The sequence below is a fragment of the Vombatus ursinus genome, unplaced genomic scaffold (genome assembly GCF_900497805.2).
Source record: "Vombatus ursinus unplaced genomic scaffold, bare-nosed wombat genome assembly UNPS02014874.1, whole genome shotgun sequence".
NCBI classification, from domain to species: Eukaryota; Metazoa; Chordata; class Mammalia; order Diprotodontia; family Vombatidae; genus Vombatus; species Vombatus ursinus.
Window position 1 is genome coordinate 8,547,118 of NW_020954652.1, and position 19,159 is coordinate 8,566,276.

General features: G+C 35.9%; 1 protein-coding gene across 1 annotated transcript; it reads right to left on the reverse strand.

Moving 5' to 3' along the window:
- Positions 1-1,704: 1,704 nt before the first annotated feature.
- NTS (neurotensin) lies at positions 1,705-18,580 on the reverse strand. The gene is made up of 4 exons (XM_027842459.1): positions 18,508-18,580; positions 15,493-15,554; positions 9,264-9,485; positions 1,705-1,932 (listed from the first exon to the last, which is right to left on the reverse strand). Exons 1-4 carry the CDS (start codon positions 18,578-18,580, stop codon positions 1,780-1,782), a joined length of 510 nt encoding a protein of 169 aa, XP_027698260.1. The 3' UTR covers positions 1,705-1,779.
- Positions 18,581-19,159: the final 579 nt, after the last annotated feature.

The following is a 19,159-nucleotide window of genomic DNA, read 5'->3' on the forward strand; positions in this document are numbered from 1 at the left end:
CCCTATGGGAAGAGTAAGTAGAGAACAGAAGGGAGAGGGGAGAGATTTGGAATCATAAACCTGAGTTTTAGTCCTATCTCTTTCCTTTATAAATTGGGTGACCACACCAGATGTTCATCCTCTCTGAACTTCAATTTCCTGATTTCTAAAATGGTGATAACAATGCCTATCTCTCCTATCTCTTGAGGTTGTTGTAAGGATCATACTAAGTAAATGTGCATTGTAACCCATAAAAGAGCCTAAGTTTTTTTTCCTTAATTTATTTTAATATCTGCCTTTTCAGTAGATTATGAAAGACAGAGACTATAAGTAAACAGAAGCAAAAATAGGAGAGAGAGAGAAAAAGGAAAAGGGGATAGAGAGGAAGATGGAGAAAGAGAAAGGTGGGGGAGGGAGGAAAAGAGAGAGAGGCAGACAGACAGGGAGACAGAAAGAAATGAAGAGACAGAGATCAAACTTGTTGCATTGCACAGACAAGTCCCATTTTGGAGCCATTATCACACTAGTTTTCTGTACCTGATTAATGTAGTCTTTCGAAATGGCACTCAAGAAGAAAACAGCTCCATTTCACGTGAACTTGACAATATAATGGGGTGAGCATTCCTGTAATTTATTATTGAGATTACCTGCGTAAAGCAGGGCTTGAGCACCTCTCTAATTAGGAACAGCAGCCGCTGACTCCCTGAGGGAAGGGAGATTGAGGTGAGGCTATTGCCCGCCCAGGGCAAAGCCAGAGAGTTCCAGACCCCTCCTCGCCACCCCCTCTCCCCCTAAAAAGTTCTCTGCTACAAAGGGATCTCATTAAGGAAGAATTGTTCTAACTCTGAGTCCACAATATTCTACAACTCCCAAGATGTTTTGTGAAGGGCTGTGTAGTACAGACAGATCTCAGAACAACTTCATCAGTTACTGCTTTTGATCTCCTATCACTTCTAAACTCTAGGCTCCAAACAATTCAATCCAATCAAAAGGACTGGTACCTACATAACTCTTCCTCCCAAAAAAGTTCAGATGCCAGTGATTGGACAATACCATAGAATAGGAAAGAGGAGAGGATGGAATGAAGAACTAGTTTAATGAAAGTGACTTCTCTGAGACTTGTGGATCTGATGACTTGATTCACTTTATTACCTACAAAGTATCTTTTCCAGAAAGCTTTTATTTTAATCAAAAGATCATTCATTGAAATATAAATAATTATTAATAATTGTTCAGGAATTTTCCTGAGTCTTATTTCTCTAAGACCATCACTCTCTATCTATGCATCTTTCAGATTCAAAATGGGTACAAGGAAGGGTGAATTTTCCTCTCTCTTCACTAATCCACTCAATAGGTTTATCAGCTATCCTAGCTTATTTGACTATCCATGACTTATATGCCCTAAGCTTTGCCTCGGGGCCAGAAGTATTTCACCAAAGGATTTCACTATTAACATTGAATGAAATTTTGTCTAACTTACATAAAATATTTTCAATGATTGATTTCAATAATTCAAACAGTTTTGCTGTGAAATCACAAAATCTGATGTTGTTGCTAATATTTAATAGTTTTTGTTATACACAATACATCATGCTTAGAAATGAAATTTATTTGGAATGTTTTCTGTCTAATTCTTTTGATTAAAAAAAAATCACATTCAAGAAACCACAATTGCAGAAAAGACAAAAACAATTCTGTTCTTTTGTCATATAATTTTCACACTGATATGCTTGTATGTTGAATTATAACGACCATGAAGCACAGTTACTCATAAACTAAATTAGGTATTTTTCCTCCTTTTCAATAGTAGGAAGCACTCCTTTTAAGTATGTAGGGTCTTCTGGCTTTATTCACATGGAGTTGCCGCTTCAGGATATAAGGGGTTTTCCTCTTCATTACTTCTTCTTTCTCACGGTTCAGATTTCCAGAATCAAGAACATCTTCTTGGAGTAGCTGTAATACATATGTAATCTGAATGAATCAGGGATGTATAATTATAATTCCTTATACTTAGATGCCACTTTAAAGTTGACAAAAACTCCTTTCATTTAGTGGAGAGAGTACTAGACCTGTAATGAATCAGAAAGGCCTGAGTTCAAATCAGGTCTCAGACACTTACTAGTTGTATTACCCTATCCTGTCCTTTTACCTCTACCTGCCTCAGTTTCCTCACCTGTAAAATGGGGATAAAGTTAGCCCCTATCTCCTGGGGTTGTTGCAAGGAAAAAGTGAGATAATAATGCTAAGGAATTTTTCAAACTTTAAAGAGCTCTATAAATGTTGGCTATTATTAAAATTATTAATAATATCACATTTGACCCTCAAAATGACTCCAGTTTTATAGCTAAGGAAACTGAGAAGTTAAAAGACTTGATTCAAGGTCACATGACAAGAGGGAGAAGTAGGCCTAGAAAGACTCTTGATTGCTAATGCAATGTTCTTCCCATTATCCTTGTACTTTATGGTGGGTTCTGTGTAGCTCATGTACATCAGAGACATTGCCCAGTGGATCTCAATGGATCTCACGGCATTTTTTGTGTTGTTTTAGTTTAGGTGGCTAGTCCAATATAGAAGACAATTAAACAGAAGGACTTGTCTTCAATTCATTCAGAGCCCTAGTCAGTTTCTGGCAAGACAAGAAAGCCATCCCATGGACAAAAAAATAAAAGGCTTGAGTGAACTTCTATAGTTTTCCATTGCATGGATCAGTTATGGAAATAATCTGAGGGTTTATTTTGCTTCAAGGCCAACCCAATGTAACTATGGGATCCAAGAACAAACCTAATCTTTTGTTTTTTCACTAGAATAGCCACAAACTTTTGGGATATCCTAGAACTCAGATTCCTATGATCACTCCAAATCATTCCAGATTCACATCTCTGGGAGTTATCTAGGGGAAAAAAAAAGGGATTGGTGAGGGGAGGTGGAATAAGAATGAGGAAAACAGATAATACTTCCTCAGTGGAGGACCTTATTGATATGCTGAACATCTAAGACAATACCACAAGCAAGTGTTATAGGCCCTGAATAAATGTTTGTTTAATTGAATATGTTGAATAATGCATCTCTCCACTCCATAATTAATGTCCTTGCTGCTGGTTTTTGTTTTCCTGTCAAAAATGATGTCACCCTAGCTTCCAGTTAACTCATGTACTATGCATTCCAGGCAAAGCCTACTTCATGTTTCCATATATGACCTCTCTGTGTATGTATTATTTCCCTCCAATAGAATGTAAGCTTCCTGAGGGCAGGGTTTCTTTGTATCCACCAGGATCTAACACAGTGCCTAGAAACCAATCAATGCTTAATAATTTTGACGGCTTCATGTGAATTGGATAGAATGGAATTCTATGGATCTGTGGTATACCTCTTGACCCAGTACAAAACAGAATGAGAATATCTAGTCTGAGGAGAGAGGGAGAATAAATGAGTAAACAAAGTCAGGTATGACCTACTCTTAATGAAGCTATGCTTGTTTTTTTGATGATTGCTAGATTTTGAATACATTATTTTCATAACCTTTAATTGAATATTATAGAAATTTGCCAACTTCCTGGCTTATGCTTTGCAGACCTTTACTAGTCTCTTTTCAGTCTTTGAAAAGCCCATCTATTTACCAGGAGTTTTTCATGATAACTATAATCAATAATCACACCGGCCAGTTCCTAATAATACCCTAATGTTATTTGTTTAATCCTGATGACTTAAACTCATCGAGGACAGCCAGGTTCTCCTTTACCATCTCCTCATTTATCTTCAGTTTCACCTCCCTGTTTATCATTTTTGTTTTATCATCCCCAGTTCAAATATCATCCTCCTTGGAAAGAAAACAAGCAAAATAAGTTTTGAGTGGTTCATCCTTCTCACTATCATTCATTACCAACTTCCCATTCACCCTGAACAATCATTCTATCTCTTTGATTCTGCTCTTCTCCCCAACATAGATAAAGATCCACTTTCTACGATCCCAAATTTTCAATCTCAAGTTTTAGACCATTCTGAATGTATTTCAGACACAATTCTTATAAGACTGTGTTATGTTTTAGTATTCACCTTCATTTATCTCTTGTTTGAATCTGGTATACACACCTTTAAAAAATGATTAGTTAATGATTTCCCCATTTAACCCTATATTCAGGGCCCTATGTTTCCCTCATCATGGGAATTTTTTCTCTTGGTGTCTTCATAATATCACTCTCAGAGACTCCCATGGCTCAAATGTATTAGACCATTGTATTCTACATCCTTTCTCTAAACCATTTTAAGTCACCTCTCTCCAAATCTAAAATGCACATCAAATTAGGTCTGATATTCTTCTCTATCTCAAACTTCATGATAAATTTGTTCCCTGCTTCCGGGGTTGCTGCTGGTTCCATTACAGAAAAAAAAAATCCCTCTTTGTTGATGAGAAATAGGTTCAGAATAGCAGTTCTCCCATATACAATCATTTGAAAGAGGAGATAAAGTCATACTTTTTTTAGCTTTCCTGCTGCTAGCAGGGCAGGGGTTAACCTTCAGCAGATGTCCAGAGAGTTGAAGTCTCTAATTGCTTCTGAATCATGCTTCTACATCAGGTATGTAGCATTTCATAAACAACTCATAAAATCCCCCCTTCTGTCTAAGGGTATTGAGAAATATTTTGATAACAATATCACTTCCATTTCTCTCTCCATTGATCCTCACCCAAATGTTTTCAATCCAACTTGCTTTTCAGGTTCCTATATTTTCTCATATGTCTGTATCTTCTGAATATATAATGATATTCCAACTGAAGAATTTATTTATTGTTTCTCTTGAATAAAGTATATACCCTTCTGGAATTTTATTCTGGTCATTAGTCACATCTTACCACATCTCAGTGATGCCTGTGAATTCAAATGTACCTTATTGTGTTAGGAACTCACATCATTATGCTTAGTATTCATAGTTCATGTCTTTTTTTTTTAAATATAAACATCTCATTCTATGGTTTTTGTTGCTAGTTCTTTTCTCATATGAATGTTGTTTTTCCTGTTAATTTTTCCATGTTATGACTGCTTGTTAAATTTGGGAAATCTATATGGCATTTTCTCCCTACCCCTTCCTTTCTATCCACTTGATAAAAATCCAAGAAAACGTGCTTTTACTAGCCCTTATTAAGCATTCTCCAAAAACAGGTAATACATTCTAGAATAGTATTTTGTACATTTTCTTAATTATTCTAGTACACATTTTAATTCTTATGCAAGATAGTAAATGTAGTAGTAGTAGTGGTAGTAGTAGTAGTAGAGGTAGTAGTAGTAGTGGTAGTAGTGATAGTAGTAGTAGTAGTGGTGGTGGTGGTGGTGGTGGTGGTGATGGTGGTGATACTAACAGTGATCATTTAAATAATGTTGTTTGCAAAGAACTTCACATAGATTAATTTATTTAATCCTCATGGCAATCCTATGAGGTAGATGCTATTATAATCCTTATTCCTCTGATGAATAAACTAAAACAGAAGTCAAATCACACAGCTAGCAAGTGTCTGAGACAAGATTTAAACTCAGGTCTTCCCAAATCAAGTTCCACACTCTATGCCCTCTACCATTAAGTTACCTTTGTACATAGATAGATAAACAGGTAAATAAATACATGGGTGTTGAATTAAATGTTTATTAAAAGGGGTGGGGAAGAATATAAGTAGTCTAGAGCAGTTTTGACTTAATTCAACATCAGTAATTACATGTAACTTTTGGTAAGCAGTGGTAATTTGCGGGGCATAGAATTTCTCTCCTCTCCTGTTCTTTATTAGTGAGAGGTGAATAAGTTCAAATAAATGAACAGCTTTCTAAGCCTTTGCTCCCAGTATTCTAATCCTTATATTAATGTGTGAGTCTTTTTATAATCTAAACAACTTTCATTTAATGGTCTTTTTTTTAATGTGCTCAATTGGTGGTGCTATCTCACAAGCACCTACCATACTTCCCAACTCAGAAAACCTGAAAATTAATTCAGTGTCTAAAGGCTGTTCTTCTCATATGCTATTCATGGTTATTAACTAGTCACTGTGTTCCTATCTTAGAAGCAATGAGCTGAGGTTTAAGCATACTAGCTTTACAATGATTAATTGGCAACCCAAGAGAGTTATGGAATCTCCATACTAAATTTTGATGGGAAAAGGCCACCATGCATGGCTTATACTTAAAAGCACTCTGAATACTTGTTTTGATGATATGATGATCCAGTATTTTACAGATAGAAATTTTAAAAACCATTTTAGAAAATCTATTTCCAGTTGCTCGCCCAATTTAGGCTAAGAGATTTAGTCAAACTTTTGTTATATCTGACAAATCTTGAGTTCATTATATTGTCAGTAAATCACTTGACAGAATTTAAAAGATGACCAACTGAATAAACTGAATAAAACTGAACTGAATAAAACCTTGAAGTAATAGATTTCAAACTGCCATCACTCCCTATGAGGAGGAGAGAAAAAAAGTACTAAGAGAAAATATCATTTCCAAATCTTTAGCTTTTCTATCCAAATCCATAACTACTTTCACCATGCCTTAAATAATGTTATTTTATTTCTAAATCACTCAATAATGAGTTAATTTTTTTTTTGAAAAAGCCTACTACTTTATAGCCTTTATTTTCTTGTCTGATACATCATGTATTGGAATATGTCTGATATGACAAATCATGTCTTCCTTTTCATCTTTTTTGGTCAGGATGTCTTTGCCTGAAAAAAAAATCTATCTTGTTATTTGCCTGTTGTATCCATGAGAATCTTATCCTCTGTCATCAATAGTATGGCATAGAATACACAATATAGGGCTGGTGGGCCATGGAATTAGGAAGTCCCATTGACTTCTTTTCCTGTCTGTGACACATATTAGCTGTGAAAAGCAAGTCAGCTAATTTCTCAGTGCTCCAGACAACTCCCTCAGACTATACATTTTGCAGAAGTTGTTGATCTGTATCTATAAGAAAGTTAAGAGAATACTAGGAGTTCCCACCCCAAAAAATAAAAAAAAAATATAGTTCTGGATCCCCTAGTCCTATGGCTTCCCCCGTCCCCCAGTGATTTACAAAAGCAAGATTTTTGTTTAAAGGACTAGAGAAATTAAACATTACTTTCAATCAAAGAATGACTAAATTCATGACTAATGAAAATTAGTCAGGTCTACAGATTTTCTTCCTAAGAATTTCTGTTCTGTATGCCTTAATGGGAACACTGGAAGTCATCCTGCTATGTCTTTCCTCTTTCTCTCTGTGACAGATTGGGAAAATTACTAATGATAGTCCACTGTGAATACTGTGATCAACATAAAACTCGGATATAAAAGATGAGGGACAATTGTCACAGCTGTCAATCCAAAGACTATTCTACTCCTCCCCAGCCCACCATCGAAAGAATTTTTAAAAAAAAAAAAATGTTTATTTTACTTGCCAGGATTTTATTTCCCCACAGCGTTGAAATAAATTCAATAAATATTTATCAAGCTCCTCCTAAGTGGAGAGTGAGAGGCAACATTGTTTAGACTATAGGGAGCCTGTCTCAGAGCCAGGAAGACATTGGGTCAAGATCTGCAGCTGATCCATACTGGCCCAGTGAGTCTGGCTAATCTGCTAATCCTCTCAATGTCTAAGGCAATTAAAACTAGAAGTAACAGGGAAGGTGCTAATCTACATTGGCAGAGGGAAATCCTCATTGGGAGTTCCCTAACTTCATCAATGAAATCATATGTTCATCTATGTCTGTGGACAAAGCATTATGTGCTGGGCTGGGGGTTGGGGGTCAACTCCCATCACCAAGTAGCTTACATTCTACTGGACTTTGATGCTTTCCAAAACATCAATCTGGTCCCAAACTCATCCACTTAGGTAGCTAAATATTAAGAACAATCCCTTCACTCTCTTAGTGGACATCAGACAGTCCTACATGATAGATTATATATTAGCATCTTTGAAATAAAGTTCACAGAATGGATCCTCAGAATAGGAGAGATAATAATACTAACAACAGCTAACATTTGTACGGCACTTTACGGTTTGGAAAACATACACATATACACTATGCACACACATACATACAAATAAAGATATATTCTCATTTGAACCTCACAATCACCTTTTGAGGTGGGCACTATTATCATCCCCATTTTATAGATGTGGAAACTGAGGCACAGAGAAGTTTGTAATTTTCCCAGGATCACAACAAAGTGTGTGGGGTGGAATTTGAACTCAGGTCTTGCTGAGTTCTCTACTCTTGCTCTGTTGCTGTATCTACTGGGGCAATATTCAGTATGCCATTAGGTAAGGTAGCTGTTTTATCTATGGCTAAGTAGGATTCTGGGCTTCAGATGATTTGTTCTGGGCATGATATTAAAGTTAAATTATATTATTGTAAATAAGCTTTATAATCAAAAACTTCTGGCTAACAGTTCCTAATGATACATTTGATGTAGGAATAATTAAACACGATTATCTAGACTGATATTTTGAAACTATTGGTTCACTAACTTATTGAGAAAATTTGTTTTTCCTGATGTACTGAACTATTACTCCTATAGGTCCTCAAAAATGGATTCCTTTTTCTATTCCTCCATGATTATATTGGCTCCCTCCTTATCCTGGGCTCTTAGTCTGAACACTCTGAACCAAGGGGACTGAGATGTGTTAACCACTAAGGCAGAAATAGTCTGAGGTTGAGAAATTATGTGTTTTATCAATGCACCATTCTGTTTGTTTTGGAAGACACTGATTTAGACATGGCCTTGCAGTTCTGAATAATGAACAATATTTTACAATTCACTTGTAGTGGGGTTGACGGGAGTTGCTGAAAATAAATGAAATTAATACTCAGTGGTAACCGGATACCCTATTTTGAGATGCACTAACTAGTACAAATTATACTAGTCTAATAAATTCTTATAATAACTGAAACCATCCCTAGTGTGAAATTATTGATAGATGACCAATAATGATTTCATGGTTCTTGACAAAAATATGAATATCTTGAACTCCCTAAGATTCCTTAGGCATCAAAAAAAGTCCTTCCTTGAGTGTGAATTAAATGCATATATATGCATTATATCTCCATTAAACTATATCATCCTTCTAAATTTGGAGGGAAATATTTTACTCAACCCCAAATATTTGAAAAGACTTTGATGGTTGCCAGAATTAGGAACCTACATCCTTCATTTCCAACATTTGTGAGTCTTGCTATTATACTACTTGTCAAAATTGGAGGAAAATCAAGAGAAATCAGCACTGAATCAGTGTAACAAAAACTAGGTTTGCATTCCGTGTCTTACCTCCCAGTGTTGAAAGGCTCTGCTCTGACAGATTTTCTGGAGCTGGAAGACGGTCAGCATTGCCTCCAAGTTAAAGCCATCTAAAGTTGAGAACTGCCTTCTCAAGAGAAGTTCGTCTTCACCCGTCTCTCCTGTTTCTTCAGCTTGGCTGTTTAAGTTATTGACAAGGTTGCACACATTCAGCAGGGTCATTTTCCAATGAGGAAATCTTGTTTTACTGATCTGTGATAGGCAAAGGAATATATAAAACTGAAGATCCCATCTTAAATTGGGTTTACAGCTGAGAAATGGGCAAACTGGTGTTAGGACCAAGCTTGACATTTTAAACAAACTGCTATTTTTTATGTTAGATTCTGTGTTTAAAAACCACGATCGTTAGCTCACCATGCCTAATAAACTGGGAGGAACCTTAAAAATCATCTTCTTAGTTCAGAACCCTCATTTTACTAATGAGGACGCTGATATATGGCAGTAATTAAAAACTCTTGCTAAACAAAGAAATTATTAATTATTTTATCTTTTGCAGTCTTTTTTTTTTATGAGGCAATTGGGGTTAAGTGACTTACCCAGGGTCACATAATCTAGTGAGTGTTATGTGTCTGAGGCTGGATTTGAACTCAGGTCCTCCTGACTCCAAGGCCAGTGCTCTATCCACTGCGCCACCTAGCTGCCCCCAGTCTTTTTAATGAAATATTATTTGAAGATTTTTCTAAAGTTGTGATTATATGAGAATATATTTTGAAATGTATCTACTTTTATATTTTAGAAACTCAATGCCAATTAGTCATTTAGCAGTTGCACTTTACTATTCAGATAAAAAGAAAGGGGGGGGGGGAATGTAGTTCCAATGACCATCATTATTGCATGAAAGACAAAATCATCAACTATGTTGTGAGATATGAAGAGGAATGGCAAAATGGAGGGCTGACCTATAGACCTGTAGAATATTTTAAATAGAAAACAGTAGTAGTAACAAATTAATATCATAATAGCAACAACTAGCATTTCACATATATTCTCATTTGATCATCATAATAACCTGAGAAGTCAAGTACTACAGATATTGTCATTCCCATTTTATAGATGAGGAAACTGAGGCTCAGAGAGAGATTAAGGAACTTGAGAGGCAACTAGGTGGAGCTACAGTGCTGGGCTGGGCCTGGAGTCTGAAAGACTTGAGTATAAATCTGGCTTCAGACACTTGCTAGCTGTGTGACCCTGGACAAGTCACTTAACTTCTGATTGCCTCAGTTTACACATCTATAAAAGGAAGGGGATAATAATAACACCTACCTTTCAGGGTTGTTGAAGAGTAAAATGAGATAATATATGTAAAGTGCTTCGCAAGCCTTAAATCACTACTTAAGTGCTTTCTATATACCATGGACATACAACACGAAGGCGTGGGCTGAAGTCAGAACACAGGTCTTCCTGACTCTGAGTCCAGCACTCCATTCACTCCTCATAAAAAAGGGAAGGTCCTGGAACTGGAGAGCCTTAGGTAGCTCCTTGCTCTTGAACTACAATCTCTAATCCTATGACCGTAGGGGGTCACCTGCATGCAAGAGCAGCATGGCATTATAGATAGAGAACTATTCTGGGAGGAAGTAAGACCTCTAGCATCAAACCCTGCCTCTGACACTTCCTGACCATGTATCCCTGAATAGACCCCTTAAACTTTCAGCATTCAAGGCAACTTCCTAAGACTAGAAATTGAAGAGAACCCATGGGGACCTGAATTGGTAGAAAGAGTTTCCTGACCTGGAAATTCCAATGTCTAGCCCTGATCTTATGATTCTATGAATACTAGTAATATTAGAAGTATTAGTAAGTGTGAATGCTATTAATTATGGTCATTAACCATTAATAATATTGACAGGATCAACTATTCTCACTGCCTTGTAGAAAGTTTACTAGAGAAGGAGATACAATAGGGAACTATGTTATTTTTTTAACATAATGTAATAGTAGAGACATGAACAGAGTACAATGTGTGTTCCCCAATCTTCAGTTACCTTCAGAATAAGCAGTAATGCTACAAACAAATCGTCACCCTGAGCTTCTTCAGGAAATCAGGTCTTGCAAAACAGATAAGGTACAGTAAGAAAAATAGATGTTATTGTTTTATTATTTAGTCACTATAAATTCATGAATCATTTTAAAAAAGTGACAGCCTCTCATTTTCTGTACCTTCTAGTAGGTAATAAAAGCATGTATTTAGACCAGAAATGCTGACAAAGTCAACAGAATGAATATGTGTGCAAAATTCAAAGAGCCAGGAACTAAGAAAATATTAAAAACTCAGAAATGTTCCGTTGTACAGTCTAATCTAAAGAATCGACCCAACTTAATTCAACTGAACAAACACTTCTTAACCACACGCAATAGGCAAGATACTATACCCGGTTTGGGAGATACAATGAGTTGTAAAAGAGAATCTTCTATTCCCCCAAGTAGATTTCACTTTACTTTATTGCCATAATAATGATAGATAAGAGCTAAGGGCAATATAAGAACAGCTCCGGTAACTGAAGGACAGTGGGAAGCTAGGTACTACAGGTGGTTAGGTACCATAGTGGACAGAGCTCCAGGCCTGGAACCAGGAAGACCTGAATTCAAATCCAGCCTCAGACACTTACTAGTTGTGTGACCCTGAGCAAGTCACTTAACCCTGTTTGCCTCAGTTTCCTCTCCTGTAAAATGATCTGGAGAAGGAAATGGCAAACTACTCCAGTACCTATGCCCCCCCCCAAAAAAACACAAATGGGGTCACAAAGAGTTGGACACAACTGAACAACAACAACAAAAACTGTATGACTATCTCCATATAAGGAGATCTCTTCATTTTGCATAGCATCAGTGCTTTTAGTGATCAGATTCCACAGTAATTGCCCTTGTTCTTCCCATAGAAAATAGCTTCAAAAAATTACTATGAATAAGCTATTAAGAAAGTGGCTTAACTTCCTGTCTAGTTGGTGTCCTTATTATTCCTTAATTATAGCTTTTGTTGGTTTTATTGTCAGTTCTTCTCTATAATGAATTTCAAAAGCAGGAAACAAGAGTAGAGTTTAAAAAAAATAAACTAAAAATCAAAAACTTATCCTTTCCAAACTATTTTTTAAAAGTTTTAATTTTAATTGTCCTCCATAGAGACAGATATAGTAGTTTGGTGAATTTGCTGTATTAGGAAAGAGCAGAATACATATAGGGCTGTATTCTAGAGGAGATGAAATTATTCCTGGTTTTAGAAGCTCTACCTTGTGCCTTCAAAACTGGCCAGGGTGGAGATGATAAATAGTTGTCATTCTAATAGAATAGAAGCTCTTCAAGGTCAGATGGTGCTTCACTTTGGTCCTTCCTTTCCATTCAATTCCATTTCTATTCCAGCAGTGCCAGGCATTTAGTACATACTTGATAAATGTTTATGGAATTCAGTTATTGAAATACTTTAACCTGAAGTGCTCTTGTCTGGGCATTATAGGTCTTGGGCTTTATGATACCTACTGACCCTATAATCTTGTGCAAGTCCCTCAGCCTCTGTTTATTCCTCTGTAAAATGGGAATGTAATAGGCAAACCACTCCAGTATCTTTGCCAATAAAACCCTAATGGGGACTTGAAGAGTCAGACATGACTGAAATGACTGAACAAAAACAACAAAAATGGGGAGGAAAAACAGGGTGCCATAGAGGATAGAAAGCTGGCCTTGGATTAGGGGACTTTCTGTTTCTGATATATATCGGATGAATGATTGTGGGCAAGTAATTTACTTTCTCAATATCCCAGGAATAAAGTAGGTATATATCATATACATAGGGAAATGACAGTCTTGGTACAAAATGGGGGAGAAGAAGGGGAAGAAGGGACAGAGAACATGTTAGGGAGAATTTGATAGTCAGTAATTTTGGAAAGCTCTTATTTTAACCATCTTCGTACATTTTCAGAGCCCACCTGGTACCTTTAGGTCACCTCATACTAGGGGTTAAGTAGCAAACAGTATATTCTGTTCAAACCACCACTTTATTCTAACACCTCATCCCTCAGTCTAATGAGACCTTATTAGGTATTTCATCCAGATGACATGAATAGGACGTTCATAAATTTGAAAGGATAGGAGATACTGAAAATGAAATTAATTCCTTTGAAAAATGCCTAAATCACCAACAGCTGCCTGAAAATAAGGAAAATATGAATTTTAATGGCAGTCTTCTTGGGTTTAATTTTAAATATTTCTGGCTTATATATCTATTTACATGGAAGTCAAACAGTTGTTTTATAGATTTAAAATATAAATCTAATAATCCAGCTGTCTTTTCAAATATCTAAGTCAAGAAATATGTTTTGGGTAGGTTTCGTCGTGTACGAAATGAGTTTTCTCCCATTACCTCCTTTTCTATTTTAATGTCTCCTACTAACCATTGTTATTTTATCAAACATGTTTGTTTCTTTTTAATTTCCCTGCTCAGGATGGAGTCATCATATGGCTTCCTTTTCCAACTTCATTATATTAATGCATACCTTGTGATTACAAATTTCTATTAAACATATTGAAAACCTCTTTCCCTACCCCTCCAAAAAAAAAAAAAAGAAAGAAAAAGGTTTTCATTGAGTAAATTTAGAGCTATAATTTAGGTTAAGAAGAAACATGGAATAAAGATATTTTGAGGTTTTTATCACAATGTTTCCTAAAGGAATAAATTTAAATGTTGTTTTTATGCAACATTTTATGTTGTTCAAATAAGGAATTAGCATCTTTTTAGTCACAGCTTTGCCTAAAGACTAAAAACAAAACAAAACAAACAGTAACAACCACAACAATAACAAAACAACCCTTTAAATCCAAAATTAAGTCTCCAATTATGAAAACTAACATAGTCAGTTTCCATTCTCCTTGAGGGATTGTTCCATGTAAGAAGTATTGCTAATGGGGCAGCTAGGTAGTGCAGTGGATAGAGTACCAGCCCTAGAGGCAGAAGGACCTGAGTTCAAGTCTGGCCTCAGCCATTTGACACTAGCTGTGTGACCCTAAGCAAGTCACTTAACCCAAATTGCCTCACCAAGAAAAAGTATTGATAAAAGTAAAGGTTTTTTGATCAATAAAATGAGAAGTTTCAATTACATGATCTCTAAGATACTTAATATTCTCTATCTTCTACAATAGACATAGAAAATAGAAAAAAATAAAAATTCATAGTATTGTAGATTTAGACATCGTATTTCATTCAATTCAATTCATTTACTAAGTTCCTGTTATGTAACTTTGTTAGTTACTGGGGATATAAAGGGTACGACCAGGAAAGCCCCTATCCTCAAGAAGCTTACTTGTGATGGACTTTTGTTTTTGTTTTTGTTTTTTTGGGGGGGTCTTTTTGGTGAGGCATTTGGGGTTAAGTGACTAGATCTCAGTTTCCTCAACTTCAAAATGACTAGGTTTGTACTAGATGGCCTCTCAGTTCCTTTTCAACTCTAGAAGAATGATCTATTGGGTTCAAATTCTGACTCTGTCTATCTATGTGATTTGGGCAAACCCCCTTTCCTCATTGGATCTCAGTCTTCTCATGTCATCTTCTCATCTGTCACCAATTCAATCTGTCACTCAAATGTCCTTTAAGGTCTCTTCAAGAAGACCCTAAGAATCCTTTGAACAAACATTTCTAGTTGAGTTCCATTAATTTGTCAACAAGAAGGCTAAGCATATGTGACTTGAACTGTTGTTGAATCACCAGTTAGTGATGGAGACACAGTGCTGGTATTGTACGTGTGCTTAATCTCAATTGAATTTCACTCTACCATATTGTCTCCTCCCATTGTTACCATCTTTTATTCTAAAGATCTGTAAACCATTTGCTGTTTCCCTTAAGCCATCTAAAAACTGTCCAGTGAGTTGTCATTGGGAGCATTTAAATTGAGGTCAATAAACCTTTCACCAAGCCTAATCTAATAAGGGTGGAAACACATTTTTCCTTCAGTGACTTTACCTCTTTCTCATGAAATCAAATGTGACCATTTAATTAAAACAACACTCCAATGATTGAGAGTCATGCTAGCCTTCTCTGTGTAATGTCAACACCTTTACACTTCCTTTGAACTCAAGGAAAATCTTTCAGAAAAAGGAAATGAACTTTTAGGTCTAGCCTGGAAGTGATTACCATCTGAAAGGGTGACCATGTTCATAATGAAAGGACCTATGTTCAGTAGCCACTGACTGGAGGAAAGAAAAAAAGAATTACCTTTGATGTGTACATATTGGCCAATAAATCTGCTTCCAGTGCTTTCATTTCCTCTTCTGAATCTGAAGGGAAAAAAATAAAAACCACCTGCTTATCATCAAATATTAATTAACTAGATCATACAGGTTCCATGATCACCTTAGAGAGTTTTGGTTTGGTTTGATATTAAAAAGCTAAGATTTAAGTGGGGACTGAGTTTCTTCTCTAAATATGAGAGACAGACACAGAGACAGGGAGACAGAAATAGGCAGTAACACAGAAAAAGAGGGAGATGAAAACATAGAATCAGAGCTAGAGAGACAGAGACACAGAGAGAGACGGAAATTCCCAGAGACAGACAAAAATACAGAGTTAGAGAGACAGAGATACACAGAGAGATATAGAGACAGAGATAGAAAGGCAGGGCCAGAGAGAAAAAACAGTTAAAATTACCTTCTTAAGATAATAGGTATCTAGAGTAATAGAAACTCTTACTTAAAAAATCTGCATGTAAGTTCGTTAAATAAGGCGTTGGATTGAAACGATTTCTCTAAATAATTTCTGTATCTTCCATATAGTACGTACTTGGGTCATAGATATTGTATATTTCAGTTTTCCTGGAAATATAGTCCTGCATTTGATCCTTATCAGGCATGTAAGCCACATCTGAAAACTGTCATTATTCAATTTAAAGGGGTCATAGCATCAGAGATCTAGGGCTGCTAGTCCAAACCTCTTATTTTATGAAAAAGGAAAACAGAAGCCTATAACGTCAAATGTCTAGTCCAAGGTCACACAAGTATTATAGTGGCAGTGCTGTAATTTGAACCCAGATCCTCTGATTCCACATGCATTTCAACTGTCAATGTACTGACCACATATGCTGCCTCACCTCTAAATTATATAATTTAAAAATGAATGATGTATGAGTCCAAGAGAAAGTCTTAAAATTAGAACACAGTTCAGTCAACAGTCTGTTAACAACAGTTAATAACTCTTCACTTACCCTTTGAGCAAAGGGTACTATGACTTTTCTGAATTCAGATATTATTTTAGACTTGAGTATACATTTTGAATCAATTGGTCTTATCCTGCAAGGAAGTGGTAATTGGCAATTCATTTAGGAAATGAAGGTCTATTCTCACATGAAATTATGAGAAAAAAAATTGGCTGAATATTCCTGATTGATGTATTTGAAAATTTCTATAGTCTTTATAATCACTACTCTATGCTCTCAGGGATTCTTTTTCATAAAGAACATTTAAACAGTTTTATTGACCTCTTTTAAGTAAACTGACAGAGCTCTATTAAAAAAAAAAAAACCCTGCTATACTAATTCATCAATACTGTCTTATGTTTTCATTTTAAGATGAGCTAGATTCAGTGAATAAATTACTGAGGTCTTTTATCTCCTCATATATACACAAAAGGACTGAACAGATGCATTAAGCCTGGATAAACAATTTGTTAACAGGCTTTACTAGGAGGTGTCACTTTTCCAAGGAGACAGGATTGCTTGCCCTTAGGGACCATATTTTACATTATTGTTTTTTCCCTAAAGACAATAAAGACAAATGCCCTAAGCCATTTTAAATGGTCAATCAGTAAAACCCATAAATTAGGAATCACTGTTGAAAGTAGTTTAAGATGTTTTGGACCAAGTGCTTAATTAAGCAACAAGCCATCCCTTTCAGATAGTTTTCATCACATGCAACTATGTGGTAGGAATGAGTGCATCATATCACAAAATAAAGCTTTATTAAATTAGACCCATTTTCTCCTATAAATGTTAAATCACCATTCTCAAAATTTGTATGGATAAGTAAAATATTTCTTCTTAAAACACCTTCATGTATTTTTCTGTTACAGTAATTTTTAAAATGCAGATAGAAGTTGAACATAAAGAGGAAGTTAGATTTCATAAGTTCTGCACCTATGAGCTCTGCAGGGGGAAAAAAAAAGTTAATATCTGAAAATATGTGCTTTTGAATGCCATAAGCCATCTTCAAATAGTCTATGCTTGAAACCTATAAATTATGGTTCATCTCAGAAGACTGTTTTGGATTTAATGAGCAAAGTGTTTAAGTAATAACCAATCCTTTCAAACATAATTTAACTATGTCTTTCATCCCACATAACTATGTGGCAATATCCTATTGCTAAGAATGTCTGAAATTGACAAATACTTTCTCAGTTCTTTTTCAAGCTTTACTTCTGCAAGCATCTTTGACTAGGCAAAGCTTTAAAGAGCCACTGTCTATTGCAAACTTATCTTCCATGAGAGGGTTCTAAAATAACATGCAACCGCAAGGCCTTTCCTGTTGCCTCTACTCCCAAATACCAAATACATAAGAATATGTCAGTTTTCTTCTATCTACTAAAAAAAAAATAGGGCTACTGATTTTTTCCTGATTTGCATATAGTGCCTTCTAAGGCAAATAGAAAAACACTTTTTAAAAAATTCTCTGATATTATACAAAGATTGCTCAGTTTTTTAAGGTATGTAGTGATGTGTCATAGGGATCAAAATTTATAAATCTCTCATATCAGATGCAATAATCATTCTTGGTAATCACAAATCAACTTTCACTATTATCCACATATTCACTAGTGTGTGTTTAGAATTTTTGTACATTACCAATCACAAAGGAGACAAAAAACTAAAAGCATGAATGAGGATGATAGTTAAGTGTCTTAATTTAATGATGAGTGCCCGATTGGCTTGACAGATACTGCAAAAAAAAAAAAATAGCCTGATTTAACCTTATTCTTTCAGTGTTGGAGTTTCAAAAAGTGTCAAGCAGTATTTTCATCTATCACACCGGCACCAGCTTTGCAGATTTTTAAGGAAAATACTTATGTCTTTCCCTGTCTTCACAGATAAATTAAGCAGGCATTCACACTATATATCCATATGGAACAAAAACTGGAATAAGTTAAAAATTATCTATGGGTGCATTAGCATAAATTGTAGAAAATAATAATTTTACCAAAAAAAAGATTATTTCTCACTTAGCAAAGAGCAGCTGAGCTTACCTGAGCACAGACTCTGGGAGGTAAAAGCCAGAAACATCATGCAGACCAGTTGAATTCTCATTCTTGACATCATCCTTTAGCCTTCTAGTAAGTAAAGTCCATAAATATTAGAGAGAGCGAGTGAAGCTGCAAATGAGTATCTCTCTGTTTTCCTATTGCCTTCAGCTGACTTTGAAAGTGACTGAACCATGAGGGGAGCTCTGGACGATTCCCTATATATACATAAGCAGTGGGATGATGTCACAAAAATACAGGGATTATCTCTTTGTGAAATGCCCTCCTTTGATTCCTTCCCCCTTCTCTTTACACTTCCTCCTCCCCCTCCCCCTCCGCCTCCCCCTCCTCCTCCACAGATGAATCTTGAGCAAGACTGATGCTATTCACTAATTGTATTGCTTTACATTTCTGACGTACTCAGGAGCCATTCAAAACTGCTGCCTTGTAGGGCAAACTGGACCCCCAGGCAGGAAACCTGCCAGTGGTTGGGCACCTCTTTTCCACCTATTGCTGTCTTCTCCAAAAAGTTTTCATTTTTTTTCTTGGAAGATCACTGGTCCTGAAGTCCCTAGTTTTCAGTCCTAGTCTCCAAACAGAGATACTAGAGGAGTCAGTGACTTTATTTATTTATTTTTTAATGTTAGCAGCACCAGAA

Coding starts and splice junctions, on each gene's coding strand:
- NTS (XM_027842459.1), bottom strand. CDS start 18,580: ATGATGTCAAGAATGAGAATTCAACTGGTCTGCATGATGTTTCTGGCT. Junction 9,486..15,492: donor CCAATATGTACACATCAAAG/GTAATTCTTTTT, acceptor TGCCTATCACAG/ATCAGTAAAACAAGATTTCC. Junction 1,933..9,263: donor GAGCCTTTCAACACTGGGAG/GTAAGACACGGA, acceptor TATGTATTACAG/CTACTCCAAGAAGATGTTCT.